The sequence below is a fragment of the Vanellus vanellus genome (assembly GCF_965231255.1).
Source record: "Vanellus vanellus genome assembly, chromosome: 3".
Taxonomy (NCBI): Eukaryota; Metazoa; Chordata; class Aves; order Charadriiformes; family Charadriidae; genus Vanellus; species Vanellus vanellus.
Genome location: NC_138907.1, coordinates 88,733,486 through 88,754,164, shown reverse-complemented (window position 1 = coordinate 88,754,164; position 20,679 = coordinate 88,733,486). Strand labels below are relative to the sequence as shown.

The 20,679-nt window shown below is 43.8% G+C and overlaps 2 protein-coding genes across 2 annotated transcripts in view; one reads left to right on the top strand and one right to left on the bottom strand.

The window, feature by feature from the left end:
- Positions 1 to 984: 984 nt before the first annotated feature.
- SLC35A1 (solute carrier family 35 member A1) lies at positions 985 to 14,834 on the top strand. The gene is given in 9 exon segments (XM_082480459.1): positions 985 to 1,354; positions 1,356 to 1,410; positions 4,420 to 4,597; positions 7,072 to 7,231; positions 7,614 to 7,766; positions 8,568 to 8,634; positions 11,784 to 11,960; positions 12,369 to 12,503; positions 13,831 to 14,834. Coding segments are annotated over 9 exon segments (1,140 nt in total). The 5' UTR covers positions 985 to 1,270; the 3' UTR covers positions 13,962 to 14,834.
- Positions 14,835 to 15,849: 1,015 nt separating this feature from the next.
- Positions 15,850 to 20,679, bottom strand: part of RARS2 (arginyl-tRNA synthetase 2, mitochondrial) — a 44,471-nt gene continuing 39,641 nt past the window's right edge. The window contains exons 18-20 of the mRNA XM_082480843.1: positions 18,487 to 18,561; positions 17,481 to 17,544; positions 15,850 to 16,142 (exon numbers count right to left, since the gene is read on the bottom strand). Coding sequence (XP_082336969.1) covers positions 16,056 to 16,142; positions 17,481 to 17,544; positions 18,487 to 18,561 — 226 coding nt within the window. The 3' untranslated portion in view covers positions 15,850 to 16,055. The remainder of the gene's footprint in view (positions 16,143 to 17,480; positions 17,545 to 18,486; positions 18,562 to 20,679) is intronic.

Sequence of the window (20,679 nt, the reverse complement as noted above, 5' to 3'; positions counted from 1 at the left end):
AAAAAAGTTAGATAAAGCAGTTTCCACTAGGTGATTTTCCCTTTTGTAAGAAACTAATCTGTAGTAGCCAGATGTGCTGCTCCTCTCTGTTTTTCAATGATGAGCTGGCACCGATTTTTAGATTTATTAATGAAGACACGAATGCTGTTACCAGCTGCAGCTTTTTCTATTCAGAGAAAACACCCTGTTGCTGCTTAATGAAATACTTTCTGTTGCTGCCATCTCCATGTATTTTTATCGTCATTTGCTTTAAACCTTTTATGTTAAAGTTCTTACTTTGAACCAACAAAGTGGTATTTTAAGAATACACAAACACATTTATTTAAAAGAAAACTGATGAGTGACAATCCCTTTTATCCCGCTTACTCTTTTCCATTTGGAGAAGCTACTGCAGTATTGTAAAATACTGGGGAATACAATTGCAATCTGCATTTCAGTTTTGGCACTGCAGATCCACGTCAGTACCCAAGAGGTCAGTCCTGGCAATGAGCAATACACGTGAGATTCCCGCGTGTTTGCTACCCATAAAACAGTTCACGGGGGGCGGGGGAAAAAGTTACTTTTCAAAACGGCTTTATTGATGGGAAAGAGAAGACATCGTTCAGTTGACGCCCAATTGAATTTGATATTTTCTTTATTAGAATCCGGTTCTTGTGTTGCTCTGGCGCACCGGTGAGCGCACTCACCATGGCGAGACCGCGCACTAGGCGGGGGCTCGGTGACACGGTGACACAGCGCTTGCCACTATCAGGCTCTGCGGCTATTGCAGCACACCGGCGCCGTTGCGTTTACAGCTGGTTTGGGGGCTTTTTCCTCTCTGGGTTTCGCCGCTTGCGGGGCACAAGGCGGGCGCACAGCCAGCAGCACATGCGCAGGCTGCAGCCTACGTGACGTGAACTCCTTAAGCTTTACTCGATAATTTGCACGCATCGATACAGTCATTAAAACCGCCCGTCTGTGCTGCTGCATAGTTTAAAGCACCGCTCCGCTTTCACACTCTCACCGCCTCGGCCTCCGCGGCGGGGCCTCTCACGGCCGCCGCCCCCGCTGACGGGCGGCCGGGCCGGAGGCCGGGCTAAGGCACCCTCCTGCGGCGCCGCGGCCGTTCGGACACACCGCCGAGCTCCCCCTTTTTGTCTTATTTACGGGTTAAAATCGGTAAAGCCCGAGAGTTACCGGCTCCCGCAGACCGGCAGGAGGAGCAGGCACCACCGGGGCTCCGCCGCCGCTCCCCGCCTCCCGCGGCGAGGAGAGACGGACCTCCGCCTCTATGGTGAAACGAGGGAGGCGGGGCGCTCTAGGCGGCCGCGCCGCTCTCTATGGTGTAATGGGAGGAGCGGCGGGGCACGGCGGACGGCTCCGGCCCGGCGCTGTCGGCGCCTTCTGCGGGCACGATGTCGGCTCCGAAAGGTGAGGGCGGCGGCGCGGAGCGAGGCGAGGCGGCGCGGGTTAGTTAGAGGGGTACCATGGCGTTTCGGAGGGAGGTACGGCCGGAGAAGGCCCCTCAAGACGAAGCGCGGCCCCCTGTCTCCCCCGCTTCAGGGGGAGTGGAACTGTCCTCCTCGCCGGGGGGCTGCGGCACCGGGCGCCACCACCGCGGACGCGGGGGGGAATGGAGGGGCCTGTTAGGGGGCGCGGGGCCGCGCCGGGGAGGGGCTCTTCCCCCCTCCCACCCACCCCCCCCGCCCCGCCTTCCCGCCCTCTGTGACCGGCACCGCCGCTTCTCCGCTGTGTGGGACCACTCGCAGCCGTCTCCGCAGCGGTGGCGCCTCTGTCTCTGGTTCCCGCTCTGGGGGCGTCTGAACGTGGAGCAGCGTTTAGGGGGCTTCGCCCCGAGGCCGTGAGGCCCACGTCGTCAGCGCACACGGGCACCACCACCCACCCCCGCTCCTCGGTAGCCCCCCGCGGGTGCCGCAAGCGTCCCTAAAAACACCACCGGCCCCTCGGGGTGCGTGCAGAGGTGCCAGAGCCCCCGGGCAAGCCAGGTGGGCTTAAACACTGCAGGAAGGCAACGCCTCTCCACCCCGTCCCGTCCCGTCCCGTCCCGTCCCCCCCCCGCCGCCTCTCCCCACGGCGGGCCTTGCACAGGGCCGCTCGGCTCTTGGCAGCTGTCTGGTGCGGCGGGGCGGGAAGGAAGGGGACCCTCAGGAGCAGAAGGGCCGGGGGCGGGAGTGTGAGGGGGGTGTGAGGTGCCCGCCGCCCCGGCTGCCTTTGGCAGGCCGCTGGGCTGTGCCTCGCTTGAGGTACAGCCAGGCTTGGCCTTGGGCTGCCATTTAAAAGAGCCCTGGCGGGGCGGTGAGGTGAGCTGCGGAGACGCGTAGGAGGTCGGCGTTTGTATCCTGAGGCTTTTGGCCTGTCTGGTCCCTTTTGCTGGAAATCGTTTCATTCGAGTGAGATTTACTGAAGCCCGTGAAAGAAACTCTGGGAGAGAAACAACAGCTTCTTTCAGCTGTTTTGTTTTGGGGTTTTTTTGTTTGTTTGTTTTAAGCTGGTGTAAGTTCAGGCTTATCAGCAGAAGAGATGTGTGCCCCAACTATGCTTTCCTTCTGCCCCCAGAGCCGCACTGGTACTGATGCGGACACGTGAGCCGGACTGGAGAAATACTCTGGCTGAAACCTAACTACAGATAGTTTTTAACATAAGGAGTTAGAACTAGGACTATCTAGTATAGTTACCAGATTCATTATCATGTCCTGCTGCGTTTGATTTACCCAAGTTTGCAAACTGTTGCCAGATTGGAGCATTTATTTATTCATTCTTTTAAGAGTAGTTAATATAGGCAAGTGTTAAATTTAGTTTTGGTTTGGTAGCACATAGATTTAAAATCTTAATGTCTAAAAGTTAATGACATTTTAGCGCTGACAGAAACGATATTAAGAAATACACTTTTGTAAAAACTGGACTGGGTTAACTTTATTTCCTGATTGTCATGCCCTTGGATTCCCACCCCCCCCACCTTCCCCGCAATCCAAACTTAATTTAAAAATGGATTACAGTTTGTAAGTCTCTTTTAAGCATTGTTAGTCCAAAAACTAATTTGCTCTACCTTTTAAAAGTGGTTACTGACGTGGGTAAGATTTTTATCTGTAAGGAAGTAGCTAATTTAAATGATTGCAGCAGCAGGAGGTATTAACTGTACCTTGCAGAAATGTTATGCAATAGAAGACATCACTGGCTTGAAAGAAAAATGAACCAAAACATCAGTTGCACCGGATTCAGCAATTCATTCCCATATTAAATGAACAAAGTTATTACAAATCTGCCTGGAGCTTATCTGTTAGCTCATTCCCTAATCAGCAGAGGAACATAAACTTATGCCAATTAAAGTACATTTCTTTAGGATATTCAGAACACGACAGATAATGGCCCAAAAGATGCTGCTGAATGACCAACATCCATCCATCAGATGCCATATATAACAAAGAATAATTCACCGGTTTGAAAAATGTTTTTTGTAGACACCAGACACTTGCTGATGTTATAGGTCCTGCTTTCATGCAGAGAAGTCCTGTCTGGAGTCATGCTCTGTTCTCTTTGCTGGTACGGGTGCAGGCTTAGCCGTTCTCTGACGTGGGAATGAACTGGCGTGGACACGTCCACCTGATGAAACGCTCAGGCCTTAGAGGAGGAGGACGGCTGTATGAAAAACTGCCTTTCGCCAGTAGATACGGAACAGGCAAACTCCCAAATTGTGGAGGATAGTAGTTGGTCCAGGGCAAAACTGTTACAAGAATTGCTACTGTTGTAGGAGGATAGGAGCTGGCAAGGTAGAGAGGATAACACAGATGATACATAGTCCTTCTGTAGTTTAATTTCATTGAAGAGGTGTAACCTTTGTGTTCTCTACAGTCAGAATTTTTTTAAGCAAGCTCTTTGTGTGAAGTCCCATCACTGTTCTGAGCAAGACTCTCTTCTCTTACTAACTCAGGTGGAAAATAAGGCTGAAGGAAATGCTGCCTTATTTATTAATATTTGCTAGATTCATTCCCTTCTTTGCTGATACTGAACTTTTCCTCTCTCTTTGCTTTTACTAGTCTGGCAACGTTCTTTGTGTCAGACTCCAGTATACAACGTGGAGAGGATCAGCTGCTGTTTCAGAGCGAGCACTGTCAGCTAAAGAGCAGGAAAGCACAGAGATACTTTTGATTGGTATTAGATAAGTATTAGTCTATGATTAGTTTTTCTAGACTGAAAGATGATTATGAGGGCAAGAGGACGTCTTATTTTCAACCACCTGGAGCTCCTATACAAGCTTCTTTGAGAAAATAACTTAAACTTTTTATAGCAAGTGTTTCACAACATTGTATGCTGCCATGGTAGTATTTGATACAGTCCTGTCTGGAAGATGTCCTGTTTCAGTTCTTAAATTGAAATGAAGGGCAGGCTGAGTCGACAATCATCGTCTTTGTTTTCTTTCAGAAAACGTCAGCTTACTGTTCAAGTTGTACTGCCTCACAGTGATGACCCTGGTTGCTGCAACATACACGGTCGCATTGCGGTACACAAGGACAGTGGAGACAGAACTCTACTTTTCAACGACAGCTGTGTGCATTACTGAAGTTATCAAGTTGTTCTTGAGCGTGGGCATCTTGGCTAAGTAAGTATGGAATGCTAATTGGTATTGTGAAAACAAATCCCAGCTTCTAACCTCAGATTCTGAGATGCTGAAGTACAGATACATTTGAGGATGTGGTCGGCTAGTCATGCTGTGGAAGAGTCGTTTTAGAGTGGGTTAGAGTTTGAGAGTCCTAAACTGAAACTGCTTTGTAAACACCACAATGTTCAGGTGTGTCCTTTCTGCATATTTTCTATTTTTGTATGCTTTGGAATAGGTTCAAAATGTCAGCATGGATTATTTGTGATGGTTTGAGTCTTTAAAATAGTGGCATAGATGAAAGCTGGACTGTAAGCCATCTTTTGCTGATTTATATAAAATTGTAATGTTCCTACTCAGAAATTTTCCCAAACAGTGTTACAGACAGACATTTTACTGTCTGTGTTAACTTGAGGGATCAAAGCTGAAAGGATGTGTGATCAGAAAATATTAGTTTCTGTAACCCCAGATTGCTGCTAAAAGCTAGAACTTCAGCTGCACTTGAGCATCTGAAGTAGGGAGGCTGTCAGTCTGCTGTCTTTCCTCTCAGCTTCCCTGTGCTACATCCTTTCTTGAAGGAATCTTCATATTCTGGATTCTTCCAAAGCCCATTTCTTGCTGTTGTGGTAGAATTTGTTCTTTTAGGACCTCTGTCTATCTCTTTGTGGCAACTATTGAAAGTTTGCTTTTGGATATCACGTATACTTGAGCATAATGATCAGCAAAATTTGCCAGTTTTCTAGTAATCTCCCGTTTTAGGTCACTTATCATTTTATGCAGTTCTGTATCTAGTGTAATTAACCATGGCAAGCTGTAGCACGAACTCTTTCCCTTTCCTTGTATTGCAAACTTCACTTTAAGTGCTACTTGTCTCTTGGTTTTCATGTCAATGGTTGTTCCTTGTGGCCAGACATGCCTTGCAAAAGGCACCAATGTGACATTCTCGGTGTCACTGGGAATCCCCTTAAGTTAGGAAAGAGCTTTGCATGTGACCTTACTTGTACAACAAGAGTATGGGAAACCATACGTGCCTCTGCTTGGTAGCTGTACTGCCCCTGACTGGTTTTTTGTGCACTCTCTCTGTTATGGGAAAATGACAAAAAATCCCTTGCAGCTGCCTCTATAAAGACTGCTCTCACTACAAATGAAAAAAAAAAAAAAAAAAAAAGGAGAAAAGGAGGTATATGCTTGGTGCCAGGCAGGGAGGAAGGAAAGGGAGGAGAGGAGCTTGGGTGGATAATTCAGAGGATGGAGTCCATAAATCTCTGGGGAGGAAAAGTTTTAAGAACCTGGAGCAGAGAGTCAGGGGTTGATCAGGAACAGAAAATATGCAGGAACAAGGTAGGTAATGAAGGAGCCCGGGGCACAGAGATTGCTAATTTTGGTAATTGCTTTACCAAATTGTTTGGGGCAAGGTAGATGATGTACATTTGTGAATAAGAAAGAAGTTGGGACATGGGTGAAATATGGAGCGCTGAGAAGGATGTGAGCCATTTGTCATATGCATGTGTAAGGAAAGCAAAAGGAGTGTTAAATTCAAGAGCAATACAGGTTGCAAGTAGAGAGGCCTGTGGGAGGGAACAGGAGTGATTTTGGATGTTGGTATCTGTCAGCGGCCAAGTGAGAAGAGAATGGAAAGGGGGAGCACGGGACTTGAGGAGAGCTGGGAAGGAAATTGAAGGACTTGAGTAGCAGCGACAAGTAATCAAGAAATGTCAGATTGATGTACAAATGATAAGGGAGAACTAGCAATGCAGAGGTCAGCTTTAATAAGCTGAGGAGCAAGCCACAAAAGCAGATAGCAACAAGAACCAACATGTTCTTCCCCATTGCCTGCTCTCATGCACGCTTTAATTATGTGAAGGAGATGTGTGAAGATGCGAGGCGACAGGGAGCTGCCACACGCCCGCCAGACTTCCTCACATGTGTGCTGGTGCCGGTCCAGCGTCTTCCGCAACGCAAGCAAGAAGAGGAACCCAGGGCTGGCTGAGGAATGAGAGGTGTTTCCAGCTCAGTAGTGTGCAAGGGTACAATTTTTTTTGGCTGTACTCTGAGGTCCACTTTACAGGGGATCTGGAAAATCATGGGCATTTGACATCACACACAAATATTAATCGCAAAAGAAAAAAAGGGGGGGGGGATACCACACACATGACAACAGCCTTCTGTGCCACTGCCTGTATAATTAGCAACTTATTCCACTGTTTACAGTGTTCGTGTTTAATTGTGTTGTTTAATTTATTACACATTAATGCATCTAGCCTCCTGATTCCAGAACGTCGTCTTCACCTTCAGGGGTTTTGACTTGTTGAAAACCTCACTGTTTTTTCCCAGTTAATTTTTCTTCAGTGAGCAGAAGGTACAACTGATTGTTGAGAACAAATTTTCAGCCTTCCCAAAGGATTCATTGATTTGATTTCTGTTTTCAAATACCAGTTTAAGAGAGCCCTCAGTTATATTAATATTTTATTTTGCAGAGAAACTGGAAGTCTGGCAAGGTTAATAACATCGTTAAAAGAAAATGTATTTGGAAGCCCTACAGAATTGCTAAAATTAAGCGTTCCATCTTTGGTGTATGCTCTCCAAAACAATATGGCATTTGTGGCTCTTAGTAACTTGGATGCAGCAGTCTACCAGGTAATACATGTTTTTGTTGGTGACTGATCTGTAAATACATTTATCTTTGCTGTTTCATGAGACACACATGCTAGGTGTCTGTCTGCCGAGCACACAGTACTGTCTTTAGCCTCAGTGTTAAAAGCCAAATGATGCTTTGTTATATTCAGAGTATATGCTCTGTTGTAGAGTGCTGGTTTTCTGAGCTAACTCACTCACTGCTAGAGTCACTTCAAATTCACTTTGTTGTAGTTGGCGATGGTACAAACCCAAGGATCTGTAGGAAACCAACGAATATAAAATTTTATTTGTCATTCTGTAGTTGAAGTCTCTATTTTATTTTCTTCTTTCAGAGGCGTTTATAAACCCTCATCTTCTGTGCTTCTATTCCCATCTTCTTTAGGTGACATACCAACTGAAGATCCCTTGTACAGCTTTGTGTACAGTCTTAATGCTAAACCGTACCCTTAGTAAGTTGCAGTGGTTCTCTGTCTTCATGCTGTGTGGTGGTGTTACCCTTGTTCAGTGGAAGCCTGCTCAGGCTACCAAAGTACAGGTAAGACTCTACATTTTGCCACTTCACGATGAAGAATAAACTGCCTTATACTTTGGATTTTGCTTTGCAGCAGCTGGGATTAAGGGAAGGTCTCTTACATTCCATATAGCACTGCCCGTTTTCTATTTCCGGACGCTTCACCTACAACATAAACACTAGTTTGATCGTTTGCTTTCACATTTATTGTATACCAGTTCAGGCAGGCTTGCGGTATTACTCCGGTCTCACTTGTTGGAAAGGCACCTGATTGCTACAATTAGTATAAATTACCACAGTCGTCATAATCAGTCTACTGCACCATCATAGGAGTATCTGAGTAATATATTGTTTCCTGCAGTTGGCCCTCGCAGCATTGTAGTTGTTGGAGCAGAGAACTTGGAATCAAAGCCCTTGACGGAATTAAGAGTGAAACTCCAATGCCTCATGGGTGTGGGTATGTCATTTAAACACACCCTTCAGAGGCACTGACCTAAGCTTGTTCTAGGAAGAAACAAGTGTCTTCTGTTTCTTAGGTGTTAGTTGCTGGTCAGTGGCATTAGTGGGAAGGGCAGGTCATGCCGCTGGGAAGACTGGTCACAGCCCAGTAGACAGTGCCTCTGAGTACTGCAGGGGTTGGTAAGAGTACACATGGAAAGTGAAACGCCACACAGCTCCACTGAGCCAATCTGAAGGGCAGCTCTAGCTAAACAAGTACATTTTATACTGTAATGAAATGCTGTACTTAACGAAGTAGCTCTGGAATTGATTATTGTAAATTACTGAAGCGTTGCATTCTTTTTACAATAACGGTTGATGTTGCAGGTGGAGCAGAATCCATGGCTAGGGTTTGGAGCCATTGCTGTTGCTGTATTATGTTCAGGATTTGCAGGTATAGTATTATTTCCGTACACAGGTCACATCAAAAGGACTGGAGAACTCATGATGTTTAAAACAGAACATTCTACATTAGTTAACTGTCTTTGATTATAAGATAAAAAAGGACTTTATCCCCCCTGCTCATAATTACCTTCTACTTTCAGGGATTATGACAGATGATTAATCCAGTGGTCAAGCAAATGACTGGGACCACATACTATTGGTTTTACATGATGCAACTTAGAAGGCCGGTTTGCCAGTGGAAGTGTCTTTTAAATGCTTAGAATAATACTGTGGGGAACATTCACAATGGCTCACTCGTACAATTAATTAACGTACATCAATTTTATAAAGCTGGCTTCACAGTAAATAGCTCCCTTCTGGTGATCACGTGAAATACTTGCATCTTTTTATATGGGGAACTGAGCTCCTTACTCAATTCTTGCGCTAGCTCAGCCCCAAAATGCACTTTACCATAGTCCTGTAGGTGGTAGATTGAACTGAGATACAGAGGGAGCATAAGTAAGTCAGAGAGGAAGGTGAGTAGCAGGAAGCCTAGATAAACTCCATGAAGGTTTTTTGGTTGTGGGGGTGGATTTTTTGGGTGGTGGTGTTGTTTTGTTTGTGTTGTTTTAGTTTTTTTTTTTTAGAAACAGCATTTCCCCTTGGAGTAGTTTTTCTCTGGAGGACAAGTGAGCTGGTGCTAAGAAATAAGGAAATGCAAATTACTATTTAATTTGAGATTTGGCTCACAGGGGCATATTTTCCTGTCTGTAAACCGGAATCTTCCCCCCTCCCTTGCTCCCCATAAGAAAACAAGGTACTATCACCCACCTGTAGTACCATACAATCCTGCAATAATAATCTTGTCCTGTGCACACATGCTTGCTGCTCTTGGAAAACATTCTGGCTGGCAGGGGGAAAAAGGGAGGAGGATGTCATTCCTGTTTGGTGTCTTCTCAGTGAAATGGGCACTTTGAAGCAGAAATACTAAACAAGACTGTGCAGAGCTCAGTCAACTTTTCCTGGGAGGTTATAAATTTACTCATTCCAATAGATGCTCCCAAGCCATGAGACAAAATACAGCATTCATAGTGAAGCCTTCAGAGTCTCCTAAAACTCTCCAGCTTTCTCGCATAACGGGGGGAGATAGCTGTTCTTCTAATGGTCTGCAAATTTACACCATTGAAAGGGCTGAGCAGGCAGCTCTAGAGGATTTGGCCACATATGGCTTTCTTCTCCTGCAAAAGGATTGCAGCTCGGGTGTTTTTGAGACAGCTGGGAGGACAGAGTACTTCGTCTGCGGAGCTCCTTGTGCCCTTGGGGCCTTACATGTTGAAAACATAAATCCTATTCAAACTCTTTTCCTCTTCTTCCTTCCCCCACCCACACAAAGAAGTTATTTTGGCATTAAACCAATTTCTGGACTGACTGTGTTAAGTGTTTTATATTATTCCAGCAAAGTAAAAAAAATAATGTGTTTTTGTCCCTCAGAGTTGGAAAAAAGTTTTTTCTTCAAACTGCTGATCCTGTGATAATTTCCAAATATCCGAGGGCCCAACAATGCTTACAAAAGCATTGGACAAATATATAATTGCAGATCCTTTGTGACTTGAAACAGTACTGAAGAGTAATTTCTAAAGAGCACCCATTCTTTCCTTCATCCTGCCTAGTGGAGTGATTTTTAGGCATTTTCAGGAATTTGAAAGCATAATTTCATTGGCTTACTTGTTTTACAACAAGTTATAAAGTTTACAAGTATGCTTCATACTCAAGCGGGATTTCTGGTACATTGATTACATCTGGTTGTGCTCTGTGGGTCTTCTCAGTGGGCAGAGAACTCGAGATTGATTACTGTGGGTTCTTTTAAGCACTGCAGTCATCAACAAGACTTTTTTTGTTGATATTGTTGTTTAGACTTTAAAAATGTATATTCGCATGAGATAACAACAAACATGGAAACTCATTATTTGAACCCCTGAAATAGAAATCTGTTCTCTAATTTATTCACCATAAATATTCCATATACTGTATTAAATTATAAATTGCATTTTTCATGAATAAAAGAGTAGCAAGACTTTCCTTGAAGCTAACTCTGTGATTTCAGGAGGAGGAGTGTGTGCCTAGGGCTTCTAACCCACAGGTCTTTTCTCTGTGCTGTCTTTGTCAGCTCCATATACTTTTCTTATATTGTATGAAAGATCTTGGGTGACATTAATCAGCAATATGCATTTAATCAGTAGGACTCACACCAGAAAGTCATAGAATTGGCTGAGAAGATCCAAGTCCTGCAAACTGTTGTCTATGTTTTGAAATGCAGAGGAAATTCCAGAGATTAGCAGAGTCCTGGTGTGGGAAAGACAGTGAAAAAGGCAACTAGTGATGGCCTTGTCAAATGTCGGCCTTTTTTAGTCTGGCATACACTGTCTGAGAACAATAATGAAAAAGTATTTGGGGAATTTCAGTAATGCAAAGCATAAAAATAATGCTCATCAGCATGGCACTGTGAACAAGAGCTTTAGATTAAAATGAATTCCACTTCCTCAAAACCAATCTGTAGTTTCAATTAGCAGAAGGCATCAAGTTTTGATTCGCTCTTGTAATCCCCTGAAGCTGTGGTTTCAGAACGTTGCTGCTCTGCCAAGTATTCTGCAAGCGCAAGGCTTCCAAGGAATTTTCAGTCTCAGTACTGAGGTAATATATTGAGGTAATACAGTTCCCACCCCTGTTTTTAATTTTTTACTGCTATGTATCCCAGTGGAGGGGAAAAAAAAATTCTACATCATGCTAAAATAAATATTGTCTTGGGGATAAAATACCAGGTGGTGAGGTGAAAGGACAGAAGCCAGGTGTATCAAACAGAAATGAGGAGTAGTTCCAATTGTCGATAAGGTTCATTATTAAAACAACTGTAGAGAAATAGAATCTATTTCTGATGTTATGTACCCATTAAAATGATCCTGTCCAGGAAGACACACATCAGCAGGATGTATTTTTGAGCCTTCTGCTTTGGGAACTTCTGTGAAAAGTAACAGTCTGTAGGATGAGATGATTCCAGTAGTCTTGTCTGGCTTTAAAACACTATGAACCGTGAATCATTAAGGATGATGCTTCATATCACTGAAACCATGTTGGTTTTTTTGTCTTTTTTTTTTTTTTTAGGCGTTTATTTTGAGAAAGTCTTAAAGAGTTCAGATACTTCCTTGTGGGTGAGGAATATTCAGATGTACTTATCTGGGATTGTGGTGACTTTATTTGGTGTGTACATGTCAGATGGAGCCCAAGTTCTTGAGAAAGGCTTTTTCTATGGCTATACATACTACGTCTGGTTTGTCATCTGTAAGTATCTTGTGGTTTTGGGGTCTTGTTACATTGTTTTGCTTTTTTTAACTATGATATAACCGATTGCATAAAGCTACAAATTCACTCTGACCCACTGTTCCTTACAGTGTCTTGAGGTGTGTTTTTTTTAAAAGTATCATTCTCTTGGAAAGTATTCACTTGTTCAATTTAAAATTGTGCTGAAACAGCAGTCTAAATGATTCAGTAGTGAGTAGATCATCTTTAAATGTGTCCTAGCTAAGCTACTAGATGCCATGTAGACATCCCATTTTGCTGAATGTTGCATTAAATCACTAATTGGGATGACGTAGCCCAAACAAGGAGTACACAAGTGGAGTAAAATGCATTGTTTCAGGAGTAACCTACTGCACTTTTACTTACAGAAACATGTTATCTGCTTTCTAGTTCTCGCCAGTGTAGGTGGCCTCTACACTTCAGTCGTCGTTAAATACACAGATAACATTATGAAAGGCTTTTCTGCAGCGGCAGCCATTGTTCTTTCTACTGTGGCATCAGTCATCCTCTTTGGCCTCCAAATAAGTAAGTGCCTTTTTGCCTTTGATTTGACCGTACACACGTGTTTCCCTCCAGGCTCGCAGGCTGTACGCAGTTTGTACCAAAGTGATCATTTATGTCTCCTTTGAATGTTTCCGGTTTTAACTCCAGGACTCCTATGCACTAATGTATCATCCCTGTTGTGGTACGTAGGGAGCCTGATGATCCTCTGCTTTCAAAGGCATTCACGGTTTGTTCTTTCAGAGGCATCCTACAACCTCAAACGGAAAGGTTCTTTCCAATTTAAACAGCTTATGAGTTTGTACAGCTTTATTTGTGAATCGCTTTCTGATGCAGTTTAGTGTGGATATAGCTGTTTGCCTGAGACTGCTGTTGATAAGTTATCATTTCTTGTTGGTTTTAGTACAGCCAATGCCAAATAAATTCCTCAGCTGTTTCTGCAAGGGCTTTACGCATCTCTTAAGTTACACCCGCTGCTGCATTAACTTTTACCTTCCCTATTTGCTGTGGCCAACGCCACACGAGAGTGAGTCAAACAGCAGCTGGGGTCATGACTGATGCAGTGAATATTTTTGAGAGGAAACAGCAGATTGCTTTGGGCTGTTCTGCAATTACAAAGGATTCAATTCTGTGTCTGATGCTGTACCCGGTAGCTCCTGCTCAGTCCTTCACTATTTAGTTTTGAGTATTTTTTACTTTCCTAACATAATCCAAGGATGGTATGGTGTGATGGTGGAAAAACTAGCTTTCTGAGGTGGCATTAGTGAGATGAAACTTCAGGAAAGGAGAAACTTAAGGAGAAAATCATCAGTATTTGGCTGAAAAAGAGCACCTTAAAGCAAGCAATGAAAAACACAGCTAGGTTAAAAACTCACTTGGGCACATTTTCTTGATGCTTGACATAAATCAAACCTGGACTGGTGATCTTTCTGTGAAAGCCTCATTAATAGTATTTCTTAACCCTGTCTAGAAGTGGAAAGGCAAACAAAGTGTTTTATCACAGGCTACTTTATCCCATCCACTGTGTCTTTATTGTTAAGTTTATTGTAACGGAAGCCTGTCAGATGCCATCTGGAACTACAGCAGACGTTTCCAGCTCGCTTTTCTTACCATCACCACATTCTTGCCGATATGAGACTACTTGAAATGGTGGGGCGATTGTAAACACTCAAGAGTTCTCAGTGACAGAGGATGTCTAGATTCTGTGATTTATTAACAGCTTGTTGTCCTGTTTAGTTTTGAGTAACTTTAATGCTGTCATTCAGATATCATCGTAACTTATATAGCTTAGTCTTCTGGAGGTTTCTTCTTATATGGAGGTGTTTATTTAAATTATTTTGTCTCCTTTCAGCTGTTGCCTTCTCCCTGGGTGCTCTACTGGTGTGTATTTCTATTTACCTCTATGGATTACCTCGACAAGACACCACAAAAATCCAGCCAGCAGAGACTAAGAGCTCAAAAGAGAGACTTGCTACCGTGTGACGTTGTCCATAAAAATGGACAGACAAGACAAAAAATGGACTTCCAAAAAAAAAAATGCATTTTTTAAAAATTGGCCTTAAGCTAGACATGAAACGGTTTAAGTGTGATAGACTAAAAGCAGAAGTTAGTTATGTTTTACATGTGAAGTTTCCAGTGGCTGATGCTGAGGCTACGCTACAGCTGAGGAGCTGGACAGGCATTTTATTCAAGGTGTTCTTCATTCACATCGGACAACAAAGAGTCCCATTTACAGAGAAAGTAGAATGAAGGAACTGAATACTCAACTGTATATAATGTACATAATGGAGGGGAAATCGGTTCTTTGTGTATTTGATAAACTGTCTTGCCCTTTGAGGGCAGAAATGCCCAAATGCTTCATAAAAAGATATTAAGAAGAGCAATTACTGCCAGCATTTTCTCTTAAACTAGATAGCAATTGCAGTTTGATCAACAACAAGAAGTTTCTCTTGTAGGTGATACATATGAGATGAACAGAGTACTTCTCCAGTGTTTTTATGATGACTTAATAGTATTTTTCTCCCTCCATGCAATCAAGTCTTGGGTGTCCTGACAGAACTCCACCAGGAGTAATGGTGCGTCAGGCATCACTTACCTAGAAGTGATAAGAAGCAGCACTTGCTCTTTGGTTTAAAAAGTTGGAATGAAAGACTGGTGTTTCTCTAGGTTGCAGATTTTATTTCACTTTTCGAATGTTTTTTTATACCCGCTGTAGCTGGTAGAGGGATCTTCTTCTATTCTAGTCTATATGTTTTGTCAAACCCCAGTTGTACGGGGGAAGGTTTATATGTCTTCTTGTATCACTGACTTAAGTATGAATGAGTCAACTCAAAGTGTTGAACTAGAAGATTTTTATCTGTACATTTTATCTTTAAAACTTTCTGTGCCTAACAGAGTGATGCTTGAAAAGAGTTGCCATAATTCACATTAGGCTTTGATTTAATTTGAGTGCTAACTGTATTTCAACCTCCTCCCTCATTTTCTAAGGCCTCGCTCAATGCAACACTTCCAGAAACTGCAATTCTACATTGAGGGAAAGCTGACTTTGGTGCTTTGGGCAACTCATTTACATTCAAAGCTGGGTCAAAAATGTGACCAAGTTTATAACCTGGTTAGCTTCCTTCAGACATGAGTTAACCAGCTGGGTCTTACTTGAAAGTGGGGCATGTTAAACACAGTGGTAACAAACGTGTAAATTCTGTTCCAGTGGGAGAGGGTGCTCTACTCTGCCTTTTGCCAACTGTTCTGTGCATTTAAACAGTGCGTCACCATAGTGCTGCTCTGGTGGGTCAAGGCTGTGGTGGCGGCAGGTATTGTCAGGCATTTCAGAGGCCGGAGCAGCCACCTGCACTACCTCACTCATGACACTGCACCTCTCTTCAGCAGTGTGATGGCTCCAGGGTGCCAAGCAGCACCTGCCACGTCTGGCCCTGTGTACAGTGCTGAGGGAGCACCACAGTTCCTGTTCCACCAACTGGGCAACAAACCCTCTTCTCCCTGGTCATCACAGCAACATGACAGAGGAATGGGTGAGGAACAGGATGTAACAGAGTTGGCAGTGGGTCTTGGCTAATGTTACTGAAGGGGGAGTGCAGTACAACACGCAGGAAAAAATTCCCTGGCATGGTCTGACTAACTCTGTCACAGTATACAGTGTCCCTGTAGCTGTTGTACCAGTAGGCCTAAGTACACAATGGCAACTGCAGAAGGGGAGAAATCTGATTGCTTAGGGCGGCACAGGTAACACCACTTCCTCTACCAAAAGGATGTTATATTTACAAAGGTAAATACAAAACAGTTCTATTTTATGGGAAATACCTGGTATGCTAGTGTCTTAAGTACACTACTACCAAGCGTCTGGGAGAAAGCGATTGCGACAACCCTGGCCTCGCCCAAAGGGCTGTGCCATGCATGCCCTTCTGTGGTCAGTAAGATGGAGCAAACAAACCTGCAAGAGCAGATGGCGACTTTCCAGACTGCATTAGCAATGACATACAGGACAAATACAGTATTTATGTTCTCTTAAAAAAAAATCCTTTTACTAAGAGATGTGGCTTTACGTTGCATACAGCCTCATTACATTTGAGTTACAGGTGTAATGCCAAGAAGTTTCATTCCGTTGGCTAGAACCAAGCGTGCAGCTTGAAAGAGACAGAGCCTTGCCTGGAAAACAAGAATAGCCGTCAGTTTACAGTATTGCTACTAGTTCTCAGGACAGCAGGTAGGAGCAGCCTGTCAGAGGTGAGAATACTGTGCACATCCTCTGTCCCCATACAGGGCACTGGGATTCAGACACAATCTGAGCACTGAATAACACACCAATGTTGGCAGAATTCACACCAGTGTCAACAGAGGGCCAGTTTTGTCAACAAAGGGCAGCTGGAAAGTCCAGTCTAGTACCCTCAGGGCACAGTAACCAGAGGAGATGCCTGCAAAAGAGCTGGCAATGACTACAAAGTGAAAATCTTTCATGCACCATAGGCTGTTACAGCCTGAGGATACTGCTGGAATCCCTTCTCTCACTGTGCCTGGGTTAGAGTGTGTGGAGCAACTATAGGCTGCTTTGAAAAGTTCAGTTTTCCTTGTCAATGTCTTAGCAATTACACATCTGGCTGTTTGGGAAGGGCTCTATCAACCTTGCTCCAAAAAAAATAATTCCTGAAAGCTGTCACAGTGTAAGATATTTAGAAATATTTTTTTAAAGGATAAGGAACTGAAATTTTCCTTGTAGCTTGGGCTGTCTTAGTTGTTCTTCCCAAGAATACATGGAACTATCTTCAAAGGCAGGAATACTAGCATCTAAGCTCAACTACAGAGTGCAGATCCATCAACTCCACTGAAATTTTTTCCACCGCAATACAGCTCAACACTTAAATGTGATTTCCTACCAAAATGAGATAGGTAACTGCTTTTGAAATACATGAAAGAAAAAATAAGGAAGGCAGTGTAATTAGTGAGGGGGTCAAACATTGCCTGGGAAATCAGTAGAAAATAATTTTCATCTATTTGGAACTGCACAATAACCGTTGCCAGCCTAAGTGCTTTAGCTGGAAAAGGCAGTACAGACAACTTGGGGTATGTAGGTGGCAAGAGGGAGGAGAGAGTTTCAGTTACCTCCTAATTCTCTGTCTTCCACATAACCGCTAAAGGTAACCATCAGAAATTAACCAGCAAGTTAAATGCTCAAATGTTTTCTTTTAAAAAGTTCAGAGGTGACAAGAAGGAAAGAGGTTTGACTGGGCTTGGAGCAGTTGTCCTTACGGAGCATTCCGTGCTCCACAAGATCAAGCAGAGCAGCCCTTTCTCGAAGGCACAGCTGTGAACAGCAACGCCTGCCATTCCAAAGCAGTGCCGCCCATGGGAGAGCCTGTCTGTCTGCTCATTAGCCTGCGGGGGCATATTTGCCGAGTGGTTACACAGCTGGGTTGGCAAAGCCCTAATGGATCATTCTTCTGGGATGCCCTATGCAGAATCCAGCCACGTAACCATGCTGTGCCATACCTGGGCTAGTTCAGGGGCACTACCTTTCACAGGAAGAGTTTTATGCGCCACGGCTGCGAGATGGCTGAAATGGAAAACAGGGTGAGAATAGTGAGAACGAGCAAGTCTCCTGACAAGAGCAGCGCTATGGGCTACAGAAAGCAGCAGAACTGGAAGAGCCACAACTGCAGCATTCCAGAAACTTATTTCCACCTGCCTCTTTCACCCAGCTGAGGGTTGGCATGGTTTTCTGTAGCCTGCATGTTGTCAGGGCATACCATCAACAACTTAATGCTTTAAAAAAAAAAACAAAAAAACCCAAAACACCAAAACAATCTCTCCATTCTCTCCCCCCACCCCAGAAAAAAAAAAAAACAACAAACTGGTCTAGAAAGACCTTTGAGAGCCTGCACTGTCATTCCCAAGGTGCATGATGACTCATGCAATTTTCCTTAACTTGTTAAAGCCTTCCCCACACAGGGTCCACAGCTTCCTCCAGCAAGTCTACTCCAGTGTTTCACTGTGCTGTTAAATCAGACAGGGCTCTATGGGGACCCTCCCTATGGAGGTCACACACACAGTATGACTTACAGTAATAATACGCTGTGTCCATCTCACCACTTAGGCTGAGATCAGTGGTTAAAAGGGGTTTGACAAAGTTCCCTAGCTGAAATTTTGAGACTGGAGAGCATATTATCAGCTCAAGTCTGCTCTTTAAAATACAGTTAGTATGGTTTTGGATTCAGACACTGGGTTACAGCCAAGTGATTCTTTTTTCCTGAAAGCAATTAGTTTCTGAGTGGGCTCCTGGCTCCTTTGTTCCTGGTTCCAACCTTGATCTCTACTATTTATTATCTTATTTGCCATCCTACTTTATACCTTTCCTGTTCCACAGAAATCATCCCACAAATTTACATCTTCCCACTATTTTTACTCTTCAAAGCAGAGCAGATGTGAGGGCTGCAGAGCCAGCTCAGGAAGACCTGTTCTTACCGGAGATGGATGCCAGTGTCAGCAATCACCTTACCTAAGTGTGAGGAGGTAGCTGACAATGTGCTTGGGTTGCAGATCCTGAGAAGATCTGTATAGGACCTCATCATACCTGTGAAGAAAGAAAAGGATTGCTTGGTGTTAAAGTGGTAGGAAGGTGTACTCAGATGTAAGGCTCATCAGACTTGCTTAAGTCAGAACAAACACATAACCGCAACTGCAAAATTGACAAATCTAATCTTCTAAACCAGACATAAGCCATGTAATTAGCACATAATTGATTATTTCTTCCTTGTTCACTTGTTATTGAAGGAGATTGCTTCTGCTCCTCATCATGCGAACGCTGCGGATGGCAGAGCTCAGTGAGGCAGGCTATAGCAAAGAGAACACAAGAGCTATATTTGCTCCTGGAACATTATGTCTGGTTTTACATTTCAACATTAATTGTAAGTCCCTAGGAGCAAAAAAACATGTATTAAATAACCAAGGCAGTCAAAACAGTCCCTTAGAGGACGTTGCCTTTAGTAAATGCAGCTTAGAATTTTAAGTAGCTAAAGGGAATCTTGTAACATTAGAAAAGACAAAAACAAAGTGGGTTTACATAATCCTGGAATAAAATCAACTTGTGTAAGACAGTAATAAACTTGGCAGAGCCATGGAGATCCATGTTTTTTCTTCATGTGTTCTGCTGTCCACTTGTGCACATCCTCTTTTTCACAGCCTGCAAGAAGTTACCAACACCTCTGGAGCTGAACAGATTTCAAATTCAAAGTGGGGAGTGGACTTCCTGGTCTTTGCTCAGCTCCCAGGCCAATCCCTGCCAGCATGCCCAAGCTGAACTTCCCTGGGATGATCCTCCTTTAAAGGCAAGCTCCAGGAGAACTGGGGAGTGAGCTCTGACAATGAGGGTTCAGTGGTCATGTAGGAGCTACAGCACCAGGGAGGGAGTGTGCCCCATTCCCTTGGCAGGTAAGCTACAAAAACATCTCTTAGATGCGCATTCAGCAGCCCTTTTCAGCCAGCACGCCCCAGGCGGCCACTGTCCAAACAGGGACGGTCGCTGTGCAACAGATGTGAGAGAGGCAAAATCAGGGGAACCTCTGCACTGTCTTGGGGACAGCTTAGATACCAGCAGCTGCTGGCCCCTCAGAAACAGTGACGTAGGTATACAAAAATTACTATTAACTTAACAAGCACCATCAAACAGCCATTAATAAAACAACAAAGTTGGTACCAAATGAAGGGGCCCTCTTCTGATACCAACTTTGTTGCTTCATGAAGCTGCAATTTAAGTGTTGGCCTATGACAACTTGTTAGATTATTTTATCGGTTAAGTTAGTCCACTTTTGCAGGGACATACATGCTACCTTCAATCTACTACTCATTGGTCTGAAAAATTAATAGTAGTCAGAACTGGTCAGCTAATTTTAAGAGGAAATGTTTGGTAGCTTTTCAAACAGCAGAAGCAGAGCCATGGGAAGCAGGCTTCTGGCAACTCATAGAAACTTTTCGAGAAGCATCTACTCATGGCAGTTCACAAGGAGGACTGAACACTAATTGTTACTCCTGAAATCATGGGATATTTAAATGTGAGTTTGTTAGCCACTGAGTGCCTGATCTAATGGATAATCTAAATATTGCTTTCTGCTGGAATTAAAGACCCCAGGAGATGTTTCATAGAAATTCTGTATGGTGCTTGGTCAGACTCAAAGGCTTTTGCAGTAAGCAGACCTGAAGCTCTATAAAAATACGAGCCCTGCAGTGCAGCAACAACCTCTGTTTGAGAGTGGACATCTCTGGGATGCAGTGATCCCTGCAAATCAACCCGAAATACATTAACCCTGTCAGCTTTCACACATAAGACAGGCAGCTACACACTAATCTGATAAAAACCAAGAAACAACCCATGAGGTTTCTGTGAAATACAATTGCACTGGATAAGTAAGACACTACTGGTCTTATTTAGAGTGCTAGCTGGTCTTGCTATTCCTCAAGGGAGCAAGCAGCATATGATAAACTGCAGGCAGACCTCTTGAGGCAATTACAGTTGACAGTAAGATTCTCCAACCTATAGCTGCAGGCCAGAAGGAGCCACCTGGGACTGACAGGACTTTTCAAAGTCTGAATTTTTAATCAGATGACCTCAAGAAGGCCTTAGCGTGGCCAAAGGAGTTAATTCTTTGGCACTGTGCAATGCATTATATAGGACCTCTCACTAAGAATTCTGAAC